The sequence below is a fragment of the Platalea leucorodia genome (assembly GCF_965183815.1).
Source record: "Platalea leucorodia genome assembly, chromosome: 3".
In the NCBI taxonomy this organism is placed as follows: Eukaryota; Metazoa; Chordata; class Aves; order Pelecaniformes; family Threskiornithidae; genus Platalea; species Platalea leucorodia.
In genome coordinates, this window is record NC_138825.1 from 61,646,563 (window position 1) to 61,672,687 (window position 26,125).

The following is a 26,125-nucleotide window of genomic DNA, read 5'->3' on the forward strand; positions in this document are numbered from 1 at the left end:
AAACATCAATTTCCCTTCCTAGACAAGTAACCACACCAACCATATAACTAATTTATTTTATTCATTGCATACAGGTACTTTCTTTTTGATGTTTTTCACAGAACTTACTCACTTACTCAAATGCAATATATGTCAGAAGAGTTGCAGCTGAGAATATAGCAGATATCCCACAGCCTATGTAAGTGATAAAAGTGAGGACCTTGGTATTCCGTGGGTCTATTTGTGTAACAGTTCTCTGAAGGTCCTACATGAGAGAGGAGGAAGAGGCATCGGTTATAGCAAACACCTTTTCCATGAGCACAACACTTTCTTGGTAATCAGTCAAGTAAAACTCAAAAGCACTTTGGCAATACCACTGTAACCCTCACATTAGGGTTCACGTTTACTGAGTATACTTAGTCTATAGTCATTACACCTCTCACTTCCTTCCCATAACTCTTGAAAACTTTGTGCTTTAAGTACTATAACTGCTGGGATCAGCAGATAGACAGAGCCTGATACTGATCCTTATAATTCAGTACCAGGAATTCAAATGTCCTTCTCTGGAAAAATCTCCCCTTTTCAAACTTTTTAGTTCTGTTGCTTATAGACAATCCTCTTTAAGAAGATGTAAGATTTAAGAAAATGTAATTTAAAAGTATACATTCTGAAATGTGCACCATTCTGGGGAGTTTCTGACATCACTTCTTGTTATTAAAAATTCATAAGAGTCAATGTAGCTAATCATCTACAGGTGAAACCAAGGGCAAGATATTGCTTTTTGGTTTTATGGTCTGTTTTGACATGCAAACTACAGTTATAAATAGAATTAGACAGAAAAATAGTGACAAAGACAACATTTCAAAAAAAAAAACTGGAAATGAAGCAGGAACATTCTGAGGATTTTTTTTCCAGTTTTCGGTCCAACTGTAATTGCCACATAGTACCGTCTGAGAATAAATGCCAGTGTTATTTCCTTTTTTAAGGACAAGAAAAAATGAGAATGTTTGGATCTATATCACTGTGGAGTAAATGTGTGCAAATACTAACATATAACGGTGTCCATTCTACAGTCAGTATAACTGTTGTCCCTAGCAAAACTAGCTAGCAAAAAGAAACCAACAAAATGCTACAAAACTTGCTGTTCTTCATAGGAAAAGGTAGCTGTATGCAGTTTTTTACACCCTGTCCCAATCTAATATGACAGTTTATATACATAGGGAGAGTGTTATTTGAAAATAATTTAATAGCTAAATTAAAGTAAAAAAAAGATTATTCAAATGGAAAAGCAATTAAAAGGGTAAAACTGTATAAAAATCTATTGGAACACAGCCCAACTTGAAAGAACTTCTGCCTTATTTCCTACTGCCACAAAAGAGTTCAAGGAAGAGAAGGGACTCATTGAATATATCCTAAAGAAAGCTCTTTTTTTCTCCCTTCGAGGATGAAAAGTGAAACAAGACCACAATTTAGCTTGCAAAAAGACAAAAAGCTTGTGGCTTTTTCATATCTGCATCTGAGCATGACGTGAAGAGAGCAGCTCTATTAAGAAGGCTCTGAAAGGCCAAAGCTGAAAAAGTCAGTGCATGCGGTTCCCTTGTGCAGTTAAGTCCTACATGTCACTGCAACAAGTTAAATCAAAAGCAAATACTTCCACAGCATTGCTGCGATCAGGAGCAAACATCTTTTCTTCAGGTATGTTTTAGAGGCCAAAGAATGTTAATTTCAGATGGAAAGAAACATTTCAGCCCATTACTGAGCATAAAAAAATCACCAAATATTAAGAAAAGATAGCAGTATTCCATCTTTTTCATGTTGGGATTTTTTTCCTCTTGAAAACACTTCACATATGCAAATTGCTGGAGGCACCTGAATGCTAGAGGAACTATGCTACTGGGGCTGAAGTGCTCTACATGGTTCCGTCTTTCATCTCCCCGACAGGCTATGCTCTACCTATCTCAGCCACCTAGACTGGACACTTTGCTTAAGGCTCTGATAGAATATGAGTTACACATTTCATCCCAGCCCTCAGTGGGCAGACTTTTTCCAAGAGAAGGCCTGAACTGCAACGCATCCTCAAAGCTGATTAAAGCCATTTATAAGAAAATAGCAAATATGAGTTTACACATTTCATGAAAGAAGGTATTGTTTTATACTTTTTGACATTAGACAAATATAAATCTTGTCAGATTTGCAACGTACATTTGCAAGGGTCAATTTAGTCCCTTGAATCTCAGGATGAAAGGGAATTATTGTGCTCCCTTGACTTTTCATCCCCATTAGCAGTTTTACTTACTGTAGGACACTTTTCTTTCCCTGACTATATGAGTCTCTCTTTTTTTGTTCTGAAAACAGCACCTCAACTTTTTCTCCTACTTTTTTTTCCTGCAAACAACTTCCCATTTTCCTGATCTTGAAATTTCAAATCTACGTAGACTTGTTTCTCTTTCACTTCCCTCTTGTTACACCCTCCTGTCTCAGCTGCAGGTCATTTTTGTCAGATTATATTGTTAAAGGAAATGACAGGGACCCCCTGCACCTTAGGACTCATTAAGATCATTTTTTTTCCTGTTTCGCTAGTGGAAGTGTTAGTAGTGGGCCTTGGTTTTACAGTCCCTGACTTTCTTTTTTACCCAGCCATGTCCCAGCTTTGAAGCTGGATGTTATAATATGCTATTTGTATTTCAGTGTCGCTCAGAGGTCTCAACCCCAGGTCTTTTGTGGCACAGTATTTTCAAAATATAGCATACTCTTATGGGCACATTTTACTTTTTATTTTATAATATTTAGCCACTTGTAAAGAACATAATCATAACAATATAACTTTATTCATTACCTCATTCCTGAATCCTTATCACTAGCTATTTTGTTATGAAAAGATAACTTTATGACAATAAGGGGGAAAATGATGTATTATTATTAAAAATCATGCGCAAAAGGAATAACCCAAGCAACAAAAATGAGACTTGTCTTGACCCAAGACTGCATTGCAGTTCCTAGGAAAGACAACTTGGTGAACAGCGAATTTGCCTACCATTAGGACCCCGAAGTGCGTGAGGTGGTTGCACAAGCAAACTGTCTCATTTTCATTGGACTCTGCATCCACTTGGCAGCCCGCAGGGTTCCAGCCACCATTGCCACCTGTCGAAATGAAACAGGAGAAACCATACTTTCCAACAAACTCATGCCACCCTCTCTTTTAACATTTCTCACTTCACCTTGTGCAAATGCAGAAGTGCTTTCTCAAATTGAATGAGTGAACACTAAAAACAATCAGGAAAGAAGCAAGTGTCAGATTTCCTAGTTTCTGCAGAGAATCACACCAGATGAGTGTCCCAGTAATGGACTACTGAGCAGAAGCAATAGATGGAGATCTATAATAAAGGTAGGGAGCTTTTTGGTTAATGAGAGATGAATAAGACCTACTATGTGGATCACCCATTAAGACACACCTAAGTTTTACCCAACAATAAGACTGTTTTAGAACTCCCTTTTACCACACTGATGTGATGTCTGCACCTGCCTCCCTCCTACTCATATATCCCCAGGCACATGAAAGCATTTATGGCCCAGGAGCAGAAGGTCCCACCCTTCCTCTCTGCAGCATGTAATGCAGAAGGTCAGGGTAGATAATCCCAATTATCCTTTGTGGCCTGAAGGAAAAACATGAAGTAAACTATCCCCTACCCGCCCCACCTGAAAAGGCCATTCCAAAAAATAAGTAGAAAGATTTTATTTAAAAAAATAAATGTTAAAAAGTAAAATTTGTATTTCTGATTACTTCTCCTTTCATTTTATCCTGCTAAAATATGGACTAAATTTGTGAAATAGTTCATATTCTCTGAACTCTTAAAGACATTTTTGCACAACTCCAGGCAAAACCCAGCAAATTATCTGACTGGCCCTAGAACTTTACCTCAAATTCAAGACAGAATCTCTCAAAAGACTGTGAAGATGTTCCAAACCCACTTAAAACTCTCCCTTACTTGAGCAGCTACTGAGAATAGTTTCCTCCCTGTGTGCTTCTGCTTTGATGTGCTTCTTAAGTTTAGCTTCCTAACTAGGTTCTCTTTTTTTTTTTTTTCTCTTTTTTGTCCTTCTGCATTCTTAGTTCTTCTGTCGAACTTCCTGCTTTCAGCTACAACTTTGGATGATGAATTTTATTTCTTGCAAGACTCTCTGTACTAAACTGCTCCACCTCAAATCCTACTCCTAAGGACAGTTATTTCTTTGCTCTATATCTCTGTTTCCATGGTAAAGAGAAGTAACGTCTCAGTAGTGATCTCTAAAACAGAAGGATCTGGAAAGTCATCCCAGAGAATGGATTTGTCTGTGCAAAGGGTGAAGAGCTTGAGTTTAACATCACACATGGGTTAGGCAGTAGCAATGAAGAATGAGCTAAAATGATGCTTTGTTAATGTGTGTCTCTATATGCGACCTCAACGTGCAAACTGTCATCTTTTTACAAGGTACATGTTGAGTCTCTGTCTAAATTAAGTTTGTAAAATATAGTTCCTAACCTTCCATGGAAGAAAAAACAGTGTAAGATTTGTAACAGGCACAATCTCACAATTAAATAATCCAACATTTTTATAATGGCCAGTTAAAAGTATGGCTAAGAAACATTCATGTGTCTGATTAGAATTACTATTTAATTTGCACATGCAGACAAATCAGTGAAAAACTGCTATCAGACACAGAAAAGTAGAGAAACTATTTACAAATTTAAAATGTTAACCAAATTTACATGCAAAACTTTTAGTAAGAATATTTAACATCTGCTGTTACAAGTGACCTCACTAACTAGAAAGGATACAGTCTAAGATTTCACCTAATTCTGCAAGGACTGATTGATAAGCAAAAAGACCCAAGACTGTGACCAATTTTAAAACTTAGACACCTTTATTCCCCTCATAAAAGAAATTACAGTATTTTTAAACTTACCATTTTTATTCATATCCCAGAAGACACAGGTAGGCTTAGGATCTTCCTAAGAACACAATAAAAGTAGATCTTTGATATCTCTTCAGACATAAATCTCATCAGCATATACCTTTACAACAGATGTTTTATTACATATCTTTTCACTTAATAAGCAGAAGAATTAATATTTGGATTGTTGAAATTTTGTCTAGTGTCAAATTAGTACTTACTCTAGTAGACAGACAGATCTGCCCAGATTATAAAATCTAGAGCACTGCTCCTCTGCACTGTTCCTTTTCCACATCCTCAGAATAATGCAATTTTGTTGTCTCACTAAAGTTATCCATGAGTATGATGTCTTTACAGAGCCTACAGTGGAGGTTGTTTTGTGTGACTTTAAAATAATCATTATAATGAAATGTAAGGTAAAGTTAATTGAATTGTGAAAATTATGAACCAGGTTCTCATTACATAAACAAATTACTTAGGTATCGCATTTTAACATCTATCTTAACTTCTCTAGTGCTATTGCCTCTTTTAGAGTAGCTACTGACATGTCTGAGAACAGTCAAGCTCACATGTTTTTTAACTGAAACAGTATGCGCATTTGGTCTGTATTTCCCTAAATGAATTGCAGTCATCTTTTAACAATGTGGTTCTGTCCATTCTTCCTTTGCTGAAAAACACATAACAAAATAACTTGGGAAACTATTAACAAAGCAATTCATGTTTGATCAAAGAATTGAAGACATTCTAAAGTTCCAGTGTAATAAATCGTGTCCCTGGTCACTGGTCACGAACATGGTCATGAACAGAGGTTTTGCCTACTGTTATTGGCACAGAAATTGCCTCTGAGTGGCAGAATCAGTAGTCTTTCAGATAAATGTTAGGTCATGAATGGAGTAGGAATGTGTGAGGATGGGAGAGGTTATTTGGTTTTACTTTTTGCTTACTTGCTTTTGTTCTAGAGTTTTTATTTCCATTTGAGTTTATGTTCTTACTCAGAATCTATCCAAATCAATCAGGCTATATGTTCAGCCTTTACTATATATAATCTGCATTCCTGTTCCTCTGAATAATCAGTCTTGTCTTACCTGAATTTTGGTATGCTTAATTGTAACCTTCACGTAATCCTGAAGGTCCTGAATGGTTATGTTTCCAATACTGCATGCCACCACAAAACTGGTCAAATTGGCAGGATTTTCTGCATCCTTTGAAAGATTCAGAAAAATATAACAAATGCTTACACAGCACATAACATAAAAGCCAGGGTACACAGTTTCATTTTTGCAGTGTGCCAGAATAAATGAGTTGTCAGCATTTCTACACTTTTGATCACACGTTATAAGAACATTATGTTTATAAAATCAAATTATATGTTTGCCTCATGGAAGTTTCCCTGTTTTCCCTATAGTCCTAAACATATATAGGCCCAATTATAGAGAGAGGTTAGAAGGCATAAATTCCCCTTTTAATCATTATGTCTGATGCCAACAAAATTATAACTCAAACAATGTAGCAGATAACAACCCATGATATCATTAGCTCATTTCCCTAAACAAGAATGAACTAGCTTTCTTATCTTATTGTCGATGCTCTCCTTTTTAGCAGATGCAAAGTTTTTGCAGAATAACCTGTTTTCTGTATATAGTTGTTAAATCATCCTCCATCTTACAACGAATGACTAAGAAGTAGTAAACAAATTCAAAGCAATGTTACATACTGTAGGAGATAATATTTTCTGCAAAGTTATCACTGAGCAATGCCAAAGATGGGAATTTAAATAGAAGACTGACATTATCATTGAGCAATGCCATTTCTAACGTGTAGTCAGAAGTACCAGGTTGAGAATTTTCCAAAAGAGAAGTTTTCCTTGGAAACTGATGATTTATTAAAATGGAAGTGCTTTGGGAATACTATTTTCTTTTGATGAGCTTCCATTGAAACCTGCATAGTTACATGCCTGGTTGGCCTTATGGGAAGCTGGGAAGCTTGGGTCACTGCCTGCGGCAGATCTTAGGTCAAATGAATTCTATTGCCACTCACTTTCCCTCCAAAAATCTAGGCTGCCAAACTCCTGAACCCCCCCTGATTCCTTCAGTCTAGGGGTTTTGTTAGCCTAACAAGATGTCAGATATTAGCTCAGCACTGGGCTAATGAGATCCCACCACTCATGAGAGACAGAATAGCTTAAGTGCACATTATCCTGAGAAGAATATTTCATTCCTTAAGAACCATATCCAAGAGTTTTCAAACACAGTATTTCAGATTATACTGGAACTTTGTGACATAATTTCCTAAAAACTTAAAGATTGCAGAGGAATCACACTGCAGTTTTCTAGACAGTTCTTGAGCATTCAAACAAGAAAAAACATCTTGGCTACCACCTAAATTTCAACATCTGACAAAGTCTATGAAAGCCTTTGGACAGATTTCTATGGGTTTCAGCAGATTCTGCCTCTAGCAGATAACAAAAACTAGAAATAAATATCAGATGGTCTCTTTAGGGAAGGCAATTTAATATTTTCTTACTTTTCCTTTGTCTGAGGAACTTTTCTTTACTTTTTCTTTCCCTCTTTAGGGAAGGCAATTTAATATTTTCTTACTTTTCTTTGTCTGGGAACTTTTCTTACGCTCCTTTGTCTGGGGAACTGATGCCTACTCCTGCACTAGGATGAGATGTGTCACACCTCAACAGTGTCCATTCTTCTCCATCGACTGGCTTTAAAGGCAACTTATAGACAACAGTTCAGGCATAGGTATGTACATTGAACACACCTACCTTTGCTGAAATGAATACCACCCTGAATAGCTTACATCAATTTTTCATATAGTCTTCTAAATAATGTAACCATCAGATTTTTAATGAATGACAAGATAAAACTTACTAGGATTCTCTCAGTTACAATAAAAAAAAAAAAACAAACTCCTGTGCTGTAAATTATGATGTTTCACTGTTACATTGAATGCTTATATGAAATACAGCTAAAAGCATTGGGATTTTTTTAACTGCAATTGGCATAAATATATTTATGAAATACTTTTATAATAATGGATAAAATTACTGGGTTTGAGATGGCATGTGGATCAATTTATTTTTAGGCTTTATTCTTAGGCCTTATTTATTTATTTTTTTAAGACTTACTTTATTTTTAGATTTACTAAAATGTGAGTTTTACCCATTTTTATTTAATTGTGTTAAACATGTCACCCATGGATAGTTTGAAAAACACACAAAAAATGGAAGGAATTTTAGCTGCAAATTTAGATGCAAATTCTCCTATTTTTTGCTTTTCAATGACATATTAAGTATCCCTTAGAAACACATTCTAGCACCATTAAAGGACACGTTCTAACTTTATATGGTTTTATGCCATTATGACAAGCCTACATCTGTATTCTTCTGGTTTCTTTATTAAATATATCCATCCTGTTTTTCTCAAAAGCGGGCTTAAAATGAACACTATTTTAAATAGTTAAAGATACTTCGGGGTGTATTTCAGAAGGCAACTGAGGGTCATGGGTATTTTCTTGCCTAGATTATCTGAAGAATCTGGATACACTGCCAATAAAAACGATAATATAGGGACAATACAATACTACAGAGTTCTGCGGATGCACAAGAGCCAAAGGTCACCTGAAATGCTAATGAGAAAACAAACTCAAGTCTTCTGAGGCTCAGTCTATAGTTCACTATGAAAAAATGTTTCCTTCTTAATTAACTCATTTTTTTTTCAAAATAGGTATGGTTTTGGTTGTTTTTTCCAAGCTGCGAACTCTTCCTAATTTTTTTAGCATCTACCATGCAGGAACTATTTATAATTACCACGTGATGGGACCCAAAGGAGAAAAAAAATCAAATCTACCTGAGTCCCTTGAGTTTTCAGGTACAAGTATTGTTATCCTTATTCCATATTAAAATACGGTGTGTTTATGAGAACACATATATGAAAAGAACAGTATATATAGAAACAAACGTTCTCTGGCTGATGACCATCAGCCCAGAGTTTCCAACTGAATATAAGCAGTCAGCTGGATATGAGTGCCAACCAACTCTTTTAAGGAAATGAGAAAGAAAGAATACTTGGCAGTGTTATAGGCCAAATTCCCTTCTGATAGAAAAGAACCTGGCTCCACTGAACATCAAGGACCTATATTAATGTATTTTAACAGAAGTTATACCCTTTAAGAGGCCTTGCTACTTTATGCTGATTATAAGCAGCTGGGGTTCAGTTTTCCATAGATTGCCCTGAGAAAAAGTTTCTCTCACATGTGACAGGCATTTGCAGCCAAATCACTGACTTTAATTCAACTTGGGCACTTCAGCTATTTTGTCACTCTGAACACGACACTGTCTCTAGTGCCTACATCTGCTATCACCTTCTCATTCCTATAACTCCTAAGATGCTGTGAAATGATTACACTACAGGAAACTTTTAGCAGCTGCCTTTGACTCACCCTAACTGAAATGACTTAACACACATTAAAGTTTACCTGAAAAAGGCCATTTTTATTGAAGAAAGTAAATTGAGCCCTGGATATAACTTCAAACTCATCTTGACTTAAATTCTTCAGTAAACTTGGTGGCAGAACAACAGAAGCGAAGGCATTTGTCTGATCCTTGTCAAAATCTATCTGTTAAATAAACAGAAGAACATGTTCAAACAAAACCCAAACCATCCGTTGTCCACAACTGGGTTCACACCCTTACAGAAAGATATCTAAACGTGGGATTAGAACCAATCAACACTAATATGACCTGTACCTATGTAAGAGTTGATGCAATAAATAAATAAAAAAAGGCTTAGGAGGTTTTCCCACCCTTCCAGCATGAGATCAGCCTTCTGCTACAGGAAAGTATTAGACAAAACAAACAAACAAGCAAGCAAACTCGTCCACTGCTATAACGATGATTTGGAAATAACGGGATGACAATAATGGCAGTCATAATAATTTTCAGTAACCCTCAAGATACTTTTCCTCATACAAAACAATGTTGAGAACTGAAAAATATGCTCTGAATCCTTCTTTCTTGAGTTGTATTATTTGGCTTGATCTGCACATCTGAATTAATTCTCTTATGAGCTTTTCTAGCCTCTCTGTTGCAGAAGGGAGATTTAAAAATAATGATTAGTGTCACCTCTATATTTATCGTACTATGTAGCACAAAAAAGACAGCTTAATCTATACTGGCAATGTGTCAGACAGCTGAAAGCCCTCTATGGCACAGGGATGTAACAAGCAAGCAGGAAATAATCGAGGATGCAAACTTGCATTTTATTAGCTACCAGGCAGCAATTCTATGACTGCACACTCTCCCACCATGGCATACTCAAGGTGTGCCACCCTACCCATCAAAGGAAGGGGAGCAAGCCATCTCACGGTGGCTCTATAGTAAAAGCGTTCAAGAATTTTACTGTGAGATAAGGAAACTCACACTCCTGACTTCTCCAGAGGCAACTTGGTCATGTATTTATGCCTCTCATGATCAGTTGTATGATCCTAAAAGCACCATTAGCTAATAGAAAGTCAAAAGCCATAGGCTACTGATAGATTTATTTAACTTCTAAATTTTCACTGATTTACTGTGACTAACAGGCACCCTTGGAAATTAGTAAGATGTGGTTCATAGATATCTGCTGACAGGGCTAAATGCAGTTGAATAAAATATTTTCAAAGGATAATTCTGCCACATTAAACAGAAAGTGTGTGTGTGATAAAGATGTCCCATTAGGTATTGTCTGCAAATAGAGTGGAAGAGGCTTCTATAAAGAAGTATGGATGTATTACAGGAACAATTTAATAATATGAATCACCAAACGCTAACTTAGTCAAAAGTTTGGCAAGAAACATAAAGACACAGGGGACTGAAATAGAATCTTTCCAATTGCCATGGATACATCTGCTTGATATCTACTTTAAAAAAAAAATATGAAATAAAATCTGGAAACATTCTGGCATACAGCTCGAAAAGTTTAATGCTCCCTGATGAGCCTGAGAGAGATCATCACATCAGTGGTGAAAAACCTGGGCTTTCACAAGGGAATCTCTCTCCAGCAGGGACAGCAAGTATCTTTCCTGATAGGCATGGAAAATATAAACGGTGACCACAGCTGCTGCAGACTTTTCTGGTAGGAAGGATGCTAAGAATTCTCAATCAGCTGTTGGAAATGTAAAAGTCTGAGAACAAAGTCATGTTCCAATAGGAACATTATAAATAATTTGACGGAGTTTGGATTTTATGATTATTTAGACAGTGCTGTAATAAATGATTCCAGGGCAAGAAAATTCCTGGATGTCCTCAAGCCACAGATGGTAATTCTTATTATACATGCGAACATCCCAAACCTGACTTCAGAATTTTTCCTTTCCTCTTTCCATAAATACAGGATGAAATCTGGAGGAGAAATGTTCCTTTGACAACAATTAAAGAACAATCAGCTATTGAGCTTCATTAATAAGAGAGCTAAACAAAAGTAGATTCACAATCATAAAAAATTTCTAATAAAATTGATTCAAAGAAATTTTAGCCAAAATGTCTATGAATAGAAATATGAGAAAACTCAATTACATGAAATCCATTTGTATCTATTTAATCTAGCATTTGAGTTTTGATCCAAAGTCTATACGCACAGCATGTAAAAAGCCTGCAGCCTATTATATTACTACTACTTTTTATAGCACTGTCTTCATTAATGTTTTTGATTTTTACACTGTATAATACTTTATAAAATGATCAGACATTTATTATGATTGTTGTCTTGTCAATTTGCAGCGGGAATTAGTGCGGTTCCATAAGATGCTTATGCTCTAGTGATTAGTCTTCAACTGTTTTCATAATGCCATGTTTGTTTAGATTCAGATTTGGTTCCTCTGGCCTAAACAACAGTAGGTTTTTCTACTTTTCTGTTTAACCTTTTCTGTGTGTTTCTCCAAGTAAGGCTCACTGTATTTGAATGGTTAGACTCCTAGGAAACTGAGATTACATTACCTCTGTCATAGACTTCTTATATAAGTGTGAAAAAAATATATTGCACTACATTTTTAAAAGCATTAAGGTGCCATAAGATGCAGAGAGGCACATAGTAAAATTTAAAAAGTCTAGGCACTTCATTGCTACTGATTTCAACATAATCGTTTGCAATATCACAATAGGTGCTCATGTGCATCTCAAATGCTATTTCACAGCCTTTAGATGTCTGAGCTTTTCTATTTGTGAAAAAAGAAGAAAAAATATTTTTGAGGTGATGACAAATATCTTAACTATAGCAGCCTGTCTAGATACTGTAGCACTGGAGACCATTCTGCATTTTGAGTGATCTGTGTTTCTTTTATTTTTCATGTCTAGGCTGGACAAGCTCCGCATGAATGTCTTGAACCGGCTCGGACATCCCAAATGGCACAAGCCTATCAACCTACATGTGGACAACCGGATCAGCTTTAGGTCTCTGTTAGCAGTAGGTGTTTAAACTATACTGGAAGGTTGAAGACCTGTTGTATCTGCAGAAATAGGTGTCTTATTCTAAAGCTGAAATGCATCAATGGAGTTGTTAGCTAGTGTACAATGGGTAATACAGCAGACTGTTAAAGATTATTTTCCCTTTTCATCAGTAAAAAAAAAACTAAGAAGGATAAAGTCTGTCCATGGATTTGTAAGCAAATTACTTTTCATCCATATGGAACATGTGAGTTTATCTGGGTTTCCTGTCACTCAAGGAAATACTACATTAATCTGTTTGGACGATTGCAGGAAAAAGGAAATAGAAAGTAGGGGCAGAACTGGGAGTTGTAAGTGGTTTTATAGGAACTGCGGTAAACACTTGGAACAACAGGCACATTTCACATTCAAATACAACTGTTAGTTCCGTACCTGGAAATCAGATGCATTATTCTGTGGACTGACACTGAAAGAACCACCTTTGAATGAAGTTGAGTTTATAGAAGACACTCCAAGTGCGAGGTTTCGTGTTGAAATACTCATGGATGGACCAGTGAACTGGATCTTTAAAGCCAAGGCATCAATAGTTTTTAGAGCTCTAAAAACGGAAATAAAATTATTCTAAAAACTGAATACTGAAAAAAAAATACTATGCTCTGCATGGTCTCCCTGTTTAAGATGATCCTCTTATTATTGACTATGTTTCTATCACCCATCTGTGTATTCACAAGGAGACTGTCAGGCTGTAAATTTATGCATCTCTGTTGAAAACAAAAGCTTTTGATTGATAGAAACTATCTGACTACATATCACTAGTCCTGAAATAATTTTCCAACAATACTTAGATCTATGCTGTGTCATGTATCAGGAGATTTCTTTTCCATCCAAATACTTTATCTTTGTCATGCACATTAATTTTAGTACAAGAAGAAGTATTTGTATATCTGATTTGGAAAATTATTTTTGATGGAAATCAGAAAAGTTTGATTTTTGTACTGCAGTTGTTTGTCTATATATGGAAGGATGAAGCCTTCCAACCTTGCAGGTTGCTCTCAAAAGCTTGTCTCAAATGCAGAAATACTTACTCTGAAGATGATGCTGCCAATACACTGTCTGAACTGGTTAGAATATTGGAAAAAATTGTCACCACGGTAGAACCCAGAGATTCATCAATTTCTTCATCATTCACAATTTTTTTGAGCTTCTGCACAACATCATTTACTTTGTCTGAGGTTAGCTGCTGCCCTTCACCAGTGAGATTCAGAAGCTGATTGGCTATATCAGCTGCATTTTCTGTAGGTGTACATGTAAAATGAAGTAAAAAGAAAATAATGCATATTAGTCCTGGAGTAATTCAGAAATACACATTTTTATCCTCATTGTTGAAAGCTAGAGCATGTTCTGTGGTACTTGTAATGAACATAGGATTTTATAATTCTATCATCAAATGTATAATTTTATGAAAAAGTATATAGAACCTGCTGATTATTATATACTGTCCTCACTGGCTGTGTCTTTCTTTTCCTTGATTTGAGTTCGTAAATCAGAACTATTATTGAAAGCACTGATTAAAAGCAAAAAGGGGAAGTAAGAAATAAAAAGCATATTTTCTCTCTTTTTTTTTTTTTTTTTCCTTATGCTATCCTTTTCCTTCTCACTGGGAAAAACAGTTTGACTCTTGAAATGAAACAAATGCATCCAAAGTCACTATTACTGACAAAATATTCACTCTTTTAAGCTTTGGGGAGAAAGTCTGACCCCACTGTAAATGTTTCAGTTCCTTCAGAGGATTGTACTCTTACTCAGAGGGTTGGCAAGCACAACACACAAGCAAATTTCATGAAAAGAATCTTCCTGGTAAGGAAAGTTTGACAGTGTGTCGAATGGCAAAACATTACTGTAAATCACATGTTAAACTCTAAGTTTGATGCCACCTGGATAGAAAACTAATGTAAACACTAACATTTTACAGTATAAAAATATTTGAGATTTATTGGAATTCACAAATAAGATTTTAAAAGATCAGCCTTCTTTAGTCTGCAACTGGCCGTGGTTTTTTAATGTTGTGCTTCATAATATAGCTTTTGCTACATTTACTGTAGAATGTTCATTTTACATGAAACAATGTTTTCATATAGCCTGACTGCAAGCACTCAGTCAACTATGTTAGGTAGCCAGGCTCCCTAGGACCCCTTTATCAGTGGAGAAAGAAAAAGAAGCTTCTCCAAGAAACTATTCAGAAGAGGAGCTTACGGTAGGTGCTCTGAATTACTTACGAGAGTACCACTCTCTTCACTAGCTCTGACACTAAAAAAAAGGGGCCATAAAATTGTTGTCTATTTATTTTATTACACTTTTAAGGCCAGAATGACATCAAGGAGTTATTTTGCAAACAGAATAAATCTGAAAACGTCTGTTCGTAAGCCCAGTGAAGAGAGTAGGAGTCTTTCCACTGGCACCTACAGGCATTGAAAACATATAAAAATTTGTCTGAACTTGAATATCAAATTGAGGCAAGCTACCACCTGTCTCTATTCTTGCTTAAATTACCTGAAGAGTTTGATTTATTTCATTAACTGGCATCCAGAGCTTTTCATGGGTGGGCTGAATTCAACTTGGTGCACCTCCCCAGAGTTCAAATATTTACTTTGCACTGATTTTTTAGAAAGATTCTAAACAACTTAGCATAAAGGAGGAAGATATTCTTCCTTAATGTAACTTCCTTGTAGTAAGCAGTAACCAAAGTCTACAAAACTATTCCTTTAGCCAGAGACCAATATCAATATACCCACCTGTGCAATTTCTAAGATCAGGCTGGCCCCAGTATGATGTATAATTCTTCAGACCCAAATAGCTAAAGAGGAAAAATGACGAAATTCACATGAAATACAATAGCAAAATTATGTAAATGTTTCATAATTCTGTTATAGGTGTCACAGTGGTCCACTCTTCACAATTTTCCTAGCAACATGGCCCCTAGTGAAATGAAATATGTATGCTTGACAGTGGAAATATGTGATCAATTAAGTGACAGTGCTGAGAGAAACCCCAGCTCTTTTGGACAAATTTCCAGCTGATTCCTATACTGATTTGATAAAACTGCATCAGTGGAAATCCTGGACTTGTATTTCAGGAAAGACCCAAATGTTCATAGAATAGAATCGTTTGGGTTGGAAAAGACCAAGTCCAACTGTTAACCTATCACTGCCAAGCCCACCGCTAAAACGTGTCCTTAAGCACCACATCTACATGTCTTTTAAATACCTCCAGGGATGGAGACCCAACCACTTCCCTCGGCAGCCTGTTCCAGTGCCTGACAACCATTTTGGTGAAGAAATTTTTCCTAATATCAAATCTAAACCTCTTCTGGCACAACTTGAGACCATCTCCTCTCATCCTATCGCTTGCTACCTGGGAGAAGAGACCAACCCCCACCTCACTACAACCTCCTTTCAGGTAGTTGTAGAGAGTGATAAGGTCTCCCCTCAGCCTCCTTTTTCTCCAGGCTAACGACCCCAGTTCCCTCAGCTGCTCCTCATGAGACTTGTGCTCTAGACCCTTCACCAACTTCGTTGCCCTTCTTTGGACACGCTCCAGCAGCTCAATGTCTTTCTGGTAGTGAGGGGCCCAAAACTCAACACAGTGTTCAAGGTGCGGCCTCACCAGTCCTGAGTACAGGGGGATGATCACTTCCCTGGTCCTGCTGGCCACACTATTTCTGATACAAGCCAGGATGCCATTGGCCTTCTTGGCCACCTGAGCACACTGCTGGCTCATATTCAGCCAGCTGTCAACCAACACCCCCAGGTCCTTTTCCACTGATGTTGACACAAAATGTTGACACAAACTATTATGCCCCCTATTATGGCCTGATTGGATGCTGTTTCTATAATTTCCCTTCGATATAAATGGCTTTGATCAAGTCAATAGCAAGCCGTAATACCTCTCAGAAGAACATACACAGGAGCTATGCGGAGATATAAACTTATGCCACTCATGAAAATTAGGGCAGGTCATCATCAGATCCAGGTCCAAGGTGAGAGGCAGATATAAAGACTTTTTTTTTCAAAATGCTTTTTTAAAAAGCCATACCGTAGGAAAACACCCAGATATGGCTCCAAAATTAAACACACTTTTTCCTCAGTTTGCTTTAAAGACAATTGTGTTATCAGAGCATGGCAAAGGCAGGATGAGGAATGGGAAAAAGTTGTCCTTTCATTCAGCACGATAGAATAAAGTTATTCCTCTGTTGATCACCTTTATTATAACAGCACACTAGCAGGTAAACTTCTACTGTGGAATGCTCTGGACTAGAAGAGACCATTAGAAGAGCTGCCTCTTCTCAGAACACATCCCACCTGTGCTCCATATTGGCAAAAGCTAGTGGAAGCAGAGGCAAGGAAAGCATTGCACAGTGCAGAACACAGTAACTTTTTTTATAAGAAGTGCTGTACGCGGACAATCAATGGTATTGTGTAGACCACAAATGAACAATAAAGATAAGCAATACTGGGGCAGCTAAGGCCAGAAGCCTTAATTTTTAATGATTCTGAGGCTCTGACATAAAAACAATTTGACTTCTGCACTACTCACTCTACAATAAAAGTTGGTCAACCATAATCCAGCAGTTCTTGTACAAGATTAAGAGGCTGAGGAAGTGAGTTAGTTAAATATAATGCTGGTTTCTTTCCTGTTTGGCACAGAACCTCAAAGCTGATTCATATCCATGTTGCTATACTGTTTCCAAAAAGTAAAAGATCTGGTCTTTTCAGAACATGTTCCACATGCAATGTGGGCGGATAAGACTACTATATTGCATTTAATGGTGATCATCCTAAATACTGAAGAAATTAATTAATATTGCATCATCATAGCCATGTTCAAGGCACTCAAAGGAGATCAAAGCAATATTGTTTTGGTAATATATCAAAGGAAGTAATAATATTTCCATTTTACAAATGGGAAAGAGTATACAGTGTCCAAATCTTTTGTAGATGTTCACAAAGAAAGTCTACATTAGGGAAAATTTATCCTAAACCTTAAAAACACAAGTTCAAATCTTTAAGCAGAAGATTATCCCCATCTTCAGTTATGACAAACTACTGGCAAAATGCTTGTTTCACGGGATTTCTTTTACTTTCCCTTAACAAGATGAGAGGTTCTGGATTAAACAAAATACACACCTCATCGTCATAGAATTTTGTTGAGAATTTCTTCTACAAGTCAGATAGTAGTAGTGGAGTGGTAGCAAATGTGAAACTTTGGTTTCGGTAACATAAACATCATGACTTGAAGAAAGCAGTTTCATTCTGTAAGAAGGTGCTATTTTTATAGTAATTTTGAATATATATTAATTGTGGGCATCAATATGCCCTACAGAAGTGGTAGATGAGGTTTTTTTTCCTTACCAATGAAGTACATACGCTTACTGCACACACATAATCTCTCACAGTATAGAAAAAGCATCTTCCTGAAATACAATACCAGCCAATGGCAACCATTATGGAGGATGCAGTTTAACTATATAACCAGAAAGTTGCATTTGAAGCTCTCAGCTTCTCAGATATTTGAACACCTACCAGGTTCTTGATGCAGTCTGAACTGAGCTCCCATGGCATAATGTGAAGTTGGTCACAGTTGGTCTGGTATCTGGCCAAAAATAGTTTGGAGGGTTTTCTTCAGCTAAACATTTTTCTGTAAAAATAAAAATATATCAGTGTTAATGCTAAATTTCTTCATCTAATCATCTTCCATTCCTTGTCCACAGCTCACCAGCCAGTCTACAGCATAAAGCTATCTTCAAATGGAATGCTTGGTTGTTATCTATAGAGTACTGGCAATGGAGGTGTGCACAACAGGGGACAAAATATACTGCTGCTGCTCAAGGGAAAGGATTGAATGTGCATGCTGTATCCACTTGCACTCCACCAGTCCCCACCTCATCCCTCCCAAGGGAAGGGCAATCTCTCACTGGAAGAAGTTGAATGGGAAAAGATGAGAGCTAAAAGGAGATTGATTAAGGACAGCAGCTGGCAGGAGCACAAACAACACGACTGAGAAGCGGACATGAGAAGCCTTGGAGGTCCAAAATGTCTCATTATAGTTCTGACTGTAAATCACACTTCTTTATCCTCAAACTACCAGAGGAGCTGTCAGGAACTGTCCCAGCCTCTTTGAACCAGACAGCAAAACACTGACTAAAGAAACCTGGACAACTGTGTTTGTGTTAAAAGAGATAACTTGAGCACAGCTCTCTGAGATTAGTGGAACAATGAGGCTTAAAGGGACAATTTAAAATCTGAAACAGCCATACCGTTTGGAAACACGTGATTATTTTAACACAGAGGATGCTTATTTATGGACAAGCAAACAAAATCTGTTGTATAACAAAGCTGAAAACTACTTACCCACTGGATCAACATCCACAGCATTAAGCTCATATCCTTCCATGGTCCCATTATTACTTATGAGCTTCTGTCGGATGTCTTCCTCTTCTAAATTGATGTTATTGGTAGCATTATAAACCAGAAGAGCCAAAACCTCAAAACTGCAAGGAAAATTATCTGAGTGTTTGAGTCAGAACAGCAGAGGCCAAATGTGTGGAAACAAAAATATCTGACAAACTCTGTTTTTTTGAGTATGGAACAGTGTCACCAAGACAATGTTGCTCATTAGCTGTAAATTATTATTTTTGTATATGTAGGGCCACAACATGAAAGTACAGATGGGAAATTTCATCCTCTAGTTACCATTAAAGAAGTATCTCATCAAAAGAGCTAAGAAATGTTTTCAGAAGATTTAGATTATTTTAAAATATATTAAAAGATGAAAGCATAAAGTTATGAGCTGTGAATTCTAAATGGGCCCTAATTAAATTCAAAAATCTGGTTGCTGATGGCTTAGGAACTTAAGAGCTGATTCATCCCACCTGACAAAACTTGTCAGGATGGGACAAGTCATCCTCCAGAGGGTCTCTCCCTCCATTAACTACACAGGAAGACTAGAAGATTAATGAAGAACAGATGCCTAACATTTAAATGTCTAAATTTTGATGGAGTGAAAAACACCCTGACACACTTCTGAAACTTTTAGTCCTAATTAGGAAAGTCTAGTTGCTCAGATGAGTAATTCAAGTTTGAGCAGTAATAGCTGTTTTGTACTGTAGCCCAGTGCTACTTTCTTGGGCATAAAAAGTAGTTCAAAGTGCCCAAGTCTCTTTCCTGTGAGAGACATAAAGCAGTCCCCACCCTTGTCCAAAAACATAGCTTCTCTGGAAGGGAAATAATGAACAGAAAAGCGGTTCTAGCAGGACACAGCAAAGAAGCCCAGAGTGGAAGGCTCAAAAATTTCCTCCTGGGACACAGAAAACACATGTTGGAGAAGAGAATATGTCGGTACCCAAGAGCATTGCTTGGCTCTGCCTAGTAGGAGGTGACGCCACTGAAGCATGGAACATTGGATCTCCATGGGAGCCAAAATGTGGAAAAAAGGAAAAAGCAAGCTTGCTTTGGGCTGTCTTCATCTTAGCCTTGCCCTTGGATACCCAGCAGCCTGAATAAAGACAGACCTTCGCGGTGTGTGAGCAGTTCCTGGCAGCCTGGGAAGTGGCAGCGCTGCCAGCACACATACAGTGAGCAGGGCACACACCGAACTGAGCTGCTTTCACCAACGGCCCCCCGTACAAGAAAGCAGCAGTGAGCTAAAGGGTCTTGCGGTCTACTTGAAGAAGAGTAGGAGAAAAAATCTGTAGGGGCGCTATATGGGAGAGGGCTAGTAGCGTTTTCAGGTACCCCTTCCTAGACAGACCAGGGCTTCATCTCCAAAAATCTTCCAGAAAGATGTCCCCATAATGACAGCTCAGAGTTGCACTTCCCAGAGGTGCCTAGTCTGGTACAGTATAAAACTACAGCTTAGTGTACAGATGTTGCTCCCTCTTTCTGTCAGACATCATTCTGAACCGATAATTCTGAAGTACTCTCATTAGTGAAATGGCATTAAAAGATCTGGCATAAGAAAACAACCTCTCAGTCTAGGAAAAAGCTAAAAAAAGAAAAGAAAAGCCCAAACATCATAAACAAATCACAAATGTAAACTAAATAATACTCCACACATTTCACTGTTGCAGATGTAAAGAAATAAGTAAGTAAATTTACACAGTCCCTGGTTGGTGGGGTTTTTTGTTGGATTTTTTTGTTGAATGCCAGTACACTTTTCTTTTTTCTTGCCATATCCTCTGTTTTACTGATAACATGTCGCTGAAGAAGAAGACAAAAATGTGACTACCTGCTGGCTTGGCTTGTTTTTTTCCCCAATGGATGTACTTTAGCAGAGAAATTCCAGCTATCCCTGGCTAGGTTGCTCCTGCCCTGCTCCCAGAGGTACTGATTTCCTCCTAACATTCCTTTGGTCTCTGTGGAGTGGTTAACATATGGCAGTAGCCTCAGTAGGGTGGATGTGCATTAGCAGGCTTTTGCTGTATACCTCAGATATATTGTGAGGCACAAGTTTATTATGGCATTTATTTTTAGTAGAAGCATGGAAATTGCCTAGGGGATTGCCAATTCCTTCAGCCCTCCAGTACTTCAGCCCCAGAGTCTCCTGGCACTTAACCATCTTTCCTAAAAGATTCTGGCTTCACTCATCTATTCCCTTTACTTCAGAAGAGGAAAACTTAATATATCGATGCCACTCCCTACCTCAGCACTTTGGCTGCAAAACAGAAGTCATAAGTGAACAGTCACTGCTACTACTATGCTGCCTATTACAGGATTCCCAACTAACCAAAATGATATTTAGTACCCATAACTGTGCGGAGGGATATTGCAACAAAACAGAAGGGATAATGATAGATGTGGTAGAACTGGTTACAGTTATCTTGAACAATTACAGAGAAAAGTATTGATTATGAAGCACTGATAAAAATAATCTGTTAAACCACTTTGTTATTTGTTTTCTGAGAAACTCTTAGAGCACGTCGTGTATACTGCGTAATAAGAGCCTGTTCCATATTATGATGAAAACAATTTCTATAAACTTTTCAGAATGACTCATGCTAGCTTCCCAAAGTAAATAAATACCTTTTAACTTGACAGCTGATGCAATATGAAGCTGAGTGCTTCCTTCCACTTTTGTCACAGTAAGATCCCAGAAAGAAAACATTTTAATTGTGAAGAACAAAATTCTTGATTTGGAAAACAGTAGGTCTACACTCAAATAAATGGCAACGCTGCCATGCTCTGCTGGTGTCACTGGATTTGCTACACCCAACCTTACATCTATTATTGTGTGCCATATAAAAGCAGATAGATTCTCGCAGCAGTAATCAATTACAAATTACACGTCACCTACAGCAACCTGTACAGCTAGTATTACTGCTGTCAATATAAAAAAATGGACTGTGCTGTAGGTAAACACAACGGGGATAAGTATTTATGCCTCTCTCTGCTTTGACTGAAATGGTGACAGCTGGAGCAAGCAGGAAAGCAGGGGAAGAGTGGCGTCTGTCCCACTTTGTCCTGGTCCGTTGAGCTAAGCCGGCTCAGAGAGAGGAGTTTCTGAAGCTGTATCCTCATCAGAGGCACAAGCAGCAGTGGGGGCCCCTGCGCTGCCATGGCGCATACCACAAAGCCGGCTTTCTTCTCCGACAGCGTGACTCAGAGCTATTCCAGGACAGTGTGCCTACACACAGGCTGTGGTCTCACTGCTACATGATACGAGGAGCCTGAAGGAAGGATTAACAAACCATGCGAGCTGTGCAGCACAGACTGCCTCATACCTGAAGATAGGTGGTTGATAACTAGCAATGCATATTTCTCCTCTTGTTTCAGTTGTACTAGACAGGCTGAACTAATACTGAATTATTGTGGTTGTCAAACTGTTTAACAAATCACTATTAATTTATTTTGTAGTTAACATTACTTGATTTAAAGTATATAAAGAGTCATTTTTAAAGCACCTAAGTACTCAGGGAATCTAAATTTTCACTAAAAGTCACTGGGAATTTTATTCTTAACTACCCTGGCATATTTTAAAAAGTTTTAAGATGTCAGCATTAAATTCTTTACCAATCTTGCCGTTATGCTGGCTTTGAAGATAAGCAGTGATGGGTAGCTATAACTCAGGACTGGTGGCACAGGTAGGTCCACATAGTCACCTGTAAACACTACTAACTTCTTCACACTAAATGGACAGACGAAAAAAAAAAGCTGACTATTGCATAAGTCACTCAGTGAAGATGTAATACAAACAGCAGACAAAATGTTAGAAAACACACAGAATGAGACAGAAAGAAATATGAAAGTGGCGAGAAATTAAAAGCATTCCACAAAAGCATCTGAGTTGTGGATAAACTTTTCCTTGAGGTGATTTAGACTGTGATACCATTAAAATGTTCAGAACAGAGAGCATAAAAATAGGACTGGGCATCACAGACACATTCAAAGTAATGCCAAGGATGAAAAGGTTCCTTTCTCAGCAGAAGGTGATGTTATAGCAAAAATATAAAACCTGAGATTTCAGAACACAAAACTAAAAATTGCAGCTACTTTTTGGACTACCAAAAATAAAAGCATCCTAAGCCTTCCTTTTAAGTTAATGGCCATTGTATCAGAACAGTGCTGTGAGCAGCATGGTCATGCCTCTGTGCCTCTCCTTGTGTCTCTAGGCCTTGCTCCTCCTTGCAGATTTGGTGTGGTAGTACAAACAACTACGGCTTTTCAACAGAAAGCACTTATATGTGATGATTTGGTATGAAGACTATTTATTATTAGAGAATATAGCAGAAAGGCAAAACAGAAAGGGCTGGAATCCCTCACATTTCAACAGCTGGTCTTTGCTGAAATGAGTTTTTGGTTACGCTTGAACTATGTTCCAAAACAACAAAGAAAACCCACATTCTCCAATACATTTCTTTCCTAAAAATGGCATCTAACAATGTCAGGCCTACACTAAATCCAGTTAAAGTCAGTGGAAAGACAAAGGAAGTCATTGGAAGCTGGATCAAGAGCAGGCACCTTCAACAGGAGACTAAGAAGGGATCATCCTTCAGTCACTTGGGAGGAACTCCCAAATTCCTCCATCTGTGATGAAGGCTTTCTTTACAGGTCATGGACACAAGATGCCAGCAGGGCACTGTGGAGAAACCTGTGGATTTCTGCTTGGCTCTTTGCTGGTCAGTTTTCCAAGCAGAAGTATTAAACATAACATACACATTATGTGGCATTTTAAAATATTGCTCAGCACTGGTCAAGGCTGTCCCATACTGCCTGCAGTAACACTGAAGTTGAAGTCGGGGGGAGTAGAGGTGGGCCAGGTCCAAGTTGTTCCTAAAACTTCACCAGCAGAAACCAGGAAAGGTTTTAGAATAGGAATGTGCATCACAGATGTGTTCATTTACAACAAGAATAGCATTATTATTTCATAACAAATAATTTGAAGCAATCTACAAAGAATGCAACAGCTTAATACTTTACTCGGTAAAGAAACTTAGGACTATAAAAGCAAAAATATGCTGCTTTGATGTTGCTAACTCCTAAAACTATTACACAATCTAATTAGCTTAAATTTTATCCAAGTGCATTAAACTTTCCATTAAGCAACGCAGCACCAAAGAACACAGCATGCAGGAGCCTGAATCTGCCTCACTGACACTAGTGGCAAAATTCCCACAGACTTCAAAAAGCAGCAGTAGGCATGGGCAGCTCTGATTTCCTGCTGTCCTCTCTATTTTCATTCCTAAGAGAAGGGATTTCTGTTTAAGTTTAGTGGTCTTTACTGAGATTACTGCCGCTATGGTTTTCAATTTGGATGAGTTCTTTAACAGTACTAACATTAATGTTGTTTCACATAGTAGAAGCAATTGAACACAGGAAACAGGCCTAAATTATGACAATCAAGTAATGGAAGTTGAAGCAAACATAATCTTATTTGTATGTTAAGTGGAGAAAAGGTTATAAATTAATTTGGGCCTGAATTCTCAAAATTGCTCACAAAATAAAAGAGGGAAGGAGAAGCAGGGGAGCTGAGCTGCTTAATAAAGACCAATTCTCCTACTGAGGCAGCCCTATATAGTCACCTGACAAGGATCAGTAGGACCCTTCTGAGAAAAGCAGTAACAGCAGTCATAGAAAGTTTTGACAAAGCTGTAGAGTCATACAAGGCAAAGAATTAATGAAAGAAACAAGCACATTCATAATTTATCTACAGAAAATCCACAAATTGGCTTCACTTTCAAAGGTTTGTGCAAAATAATGGGGGACAAAGAAACAGCTATGTCTATAGCCCATTCTAACTCCTGTCTACTTTATTTTGAACAGCTGTTATCTCATTAAGAGATGGAAACAGTATGACCAGAGGAAAAAATTAAACACAGACACAAAGTCAAGTATAGCTGTGATAAAATTCTGTCTAGTAAAGTAGTTAATAATCTACCAAAGTATTAGCTTGACATACTGCTGTCATCCAGAGATCATAGAATCATAGAATGGTTTGGGTTGGAAGGGACCTTAAAGATCATCTGGTTCCAACCCCCCTGCCATGGGCAGGGACACCTTCCATTAGACCAGGTTGCTCAAAGCCCTATCCAACCTGGCCTTGAACACTTCCAGGGATGGGGCATCCACAACTGCTCTGGGCAACCTGTTCCAGTGCCTCAGCACCCTCATAGTGAAGAATTTCTTCCTTATACCTAATCTAAATCTACCCTCTTTCTCACAGTATTAAAGGTTCTGGTAATAATATGCACTTTTGGATGTGGCACTCTGTCTCTCGTCACCATGTACGTAAATGCATAATAAGCACAGTGTATTTTGAATTTCGTCAGCTCATAGAATACAGCAATGAAAGAATAACAATCCACTTCCATATTTTCGTTTTGTTTTGCTCTTCTTCAGAATGCAGTAGTTTAAAATATTTATTTGGAAAACACCTATTTTTAACGTGCCAAAAAAAGCCAGCTTCCTACCTCCCACTTCCAGCTTCTATTTCTTCTCTGAATCATTCTCTCTAACAATTCTTCCTCTTTCACTTGCAAGAAGACTAGGTGGGGAGACCAATAACAGAAGTTCCTTGATAAGGTAGCAATATGGTAAATAAGGGTTGAAGCAAAGCAAAATGCATAGAAAAGGTTGGGGAAGGTTGTTTTGTTGTCTGGGTTTTTTTAACTGTTGCATAAAATACTAATCCAAAAGGTAAGGAAAAAAGATGCGATCTGAATGATAAGAATATGAATTCATGTAAAGAGAGGGAAAACTTCACAAAGAGCAATGTGAAGAATTATGGTAGTGCCTTAGAAATAAGAAGGCTATGTTCTTGTGGAAAATTCAGAAAACAGAGATAAGGTTTAGTGAGTTAGACTAATATGTTCACTTCTGTAAAAGACAAATTTAAGGCCATGATACTTAACGGGTTAGGTCTTAAATTTTAACTGTGGAGTGAAATTCTGTTCAGATGAACATGAAGGAGAATGGAATAATTACTACTTAAAACCTAAGGGAAATAGTGGAAAGTCTAAAACTGCAACAGACTTATTCTTGACTACCCAAAATGGAGAAATAAGAAAATCTTTGGACAATTATTCACAGAAATAACTTATATAAATATTTAATTAATAGAAACTGTATGAAATCACACTGGGAGCAAGTTACATACAAGAACTCAGCCATAACATTTCAGTGGATCACCTGAGTAGTGAGAAATTAACATTACTTCCATCAGGGATTAAAGAATTCCAGCCTGTAACTTGCTAATTTTTTATACCCCAAAATGTTACTCTGATGTCTTGTAGGA

General features: G+C 37.5%; 1 protein-coding gene across 1 annotated transcript in view; it reads right to left on the bottom strand.

Moving 5' to 3' along the window:
- ADGRG6 (adhesion G protein-coupled receptor G6) overlaps window positions 1–26,125 on the bottom strand; it is a 112,754-nt gene that overhangs the window by 16,358 nt on the left and 70,271 nt on the right. Inside the window, exons 10-19 of the mRNA XM_082305888.1 lie at window positions 18,748–18,887; window positions 17,920–18,034; window positions 15,133–15,194; window positions 13,426–13,633; window positions 12,773–12,938; window positions 9,397–9,537; window positions 5,997–6,113; window positions 4,924–4,969; window positions 3,014–3,120; window positions 117–244 (exon numbers count right to left, since the gene is read on the bottom strand). Coding sequence (XP_082162014.1) covers window positions 117–244; window positions 3,014–3,120; window positions 4,924–4,969; window positions 5,997–6,113; window positions 9,397–9,537; window positions 12,773–12,938; window positions 13,426–13,633; window positions 15,133–15,194; window positions 17,920–18,034; window positions 18,748–18,887 — 1,230 coding nt within the window. The remainder of the gene's footprint in view (window positions 1–116; window positions 245–3,013; window positions 3,121–4,923; window positions 4,970–5,996; window positions 6,114–9,396; window positions 9,538–12,772; window positions 12,939–13,425; window positions 13,634–15,132; window positions 15,195–17,919; window positions 18,035–18,747; window positions 18,888–26,125) is intronic.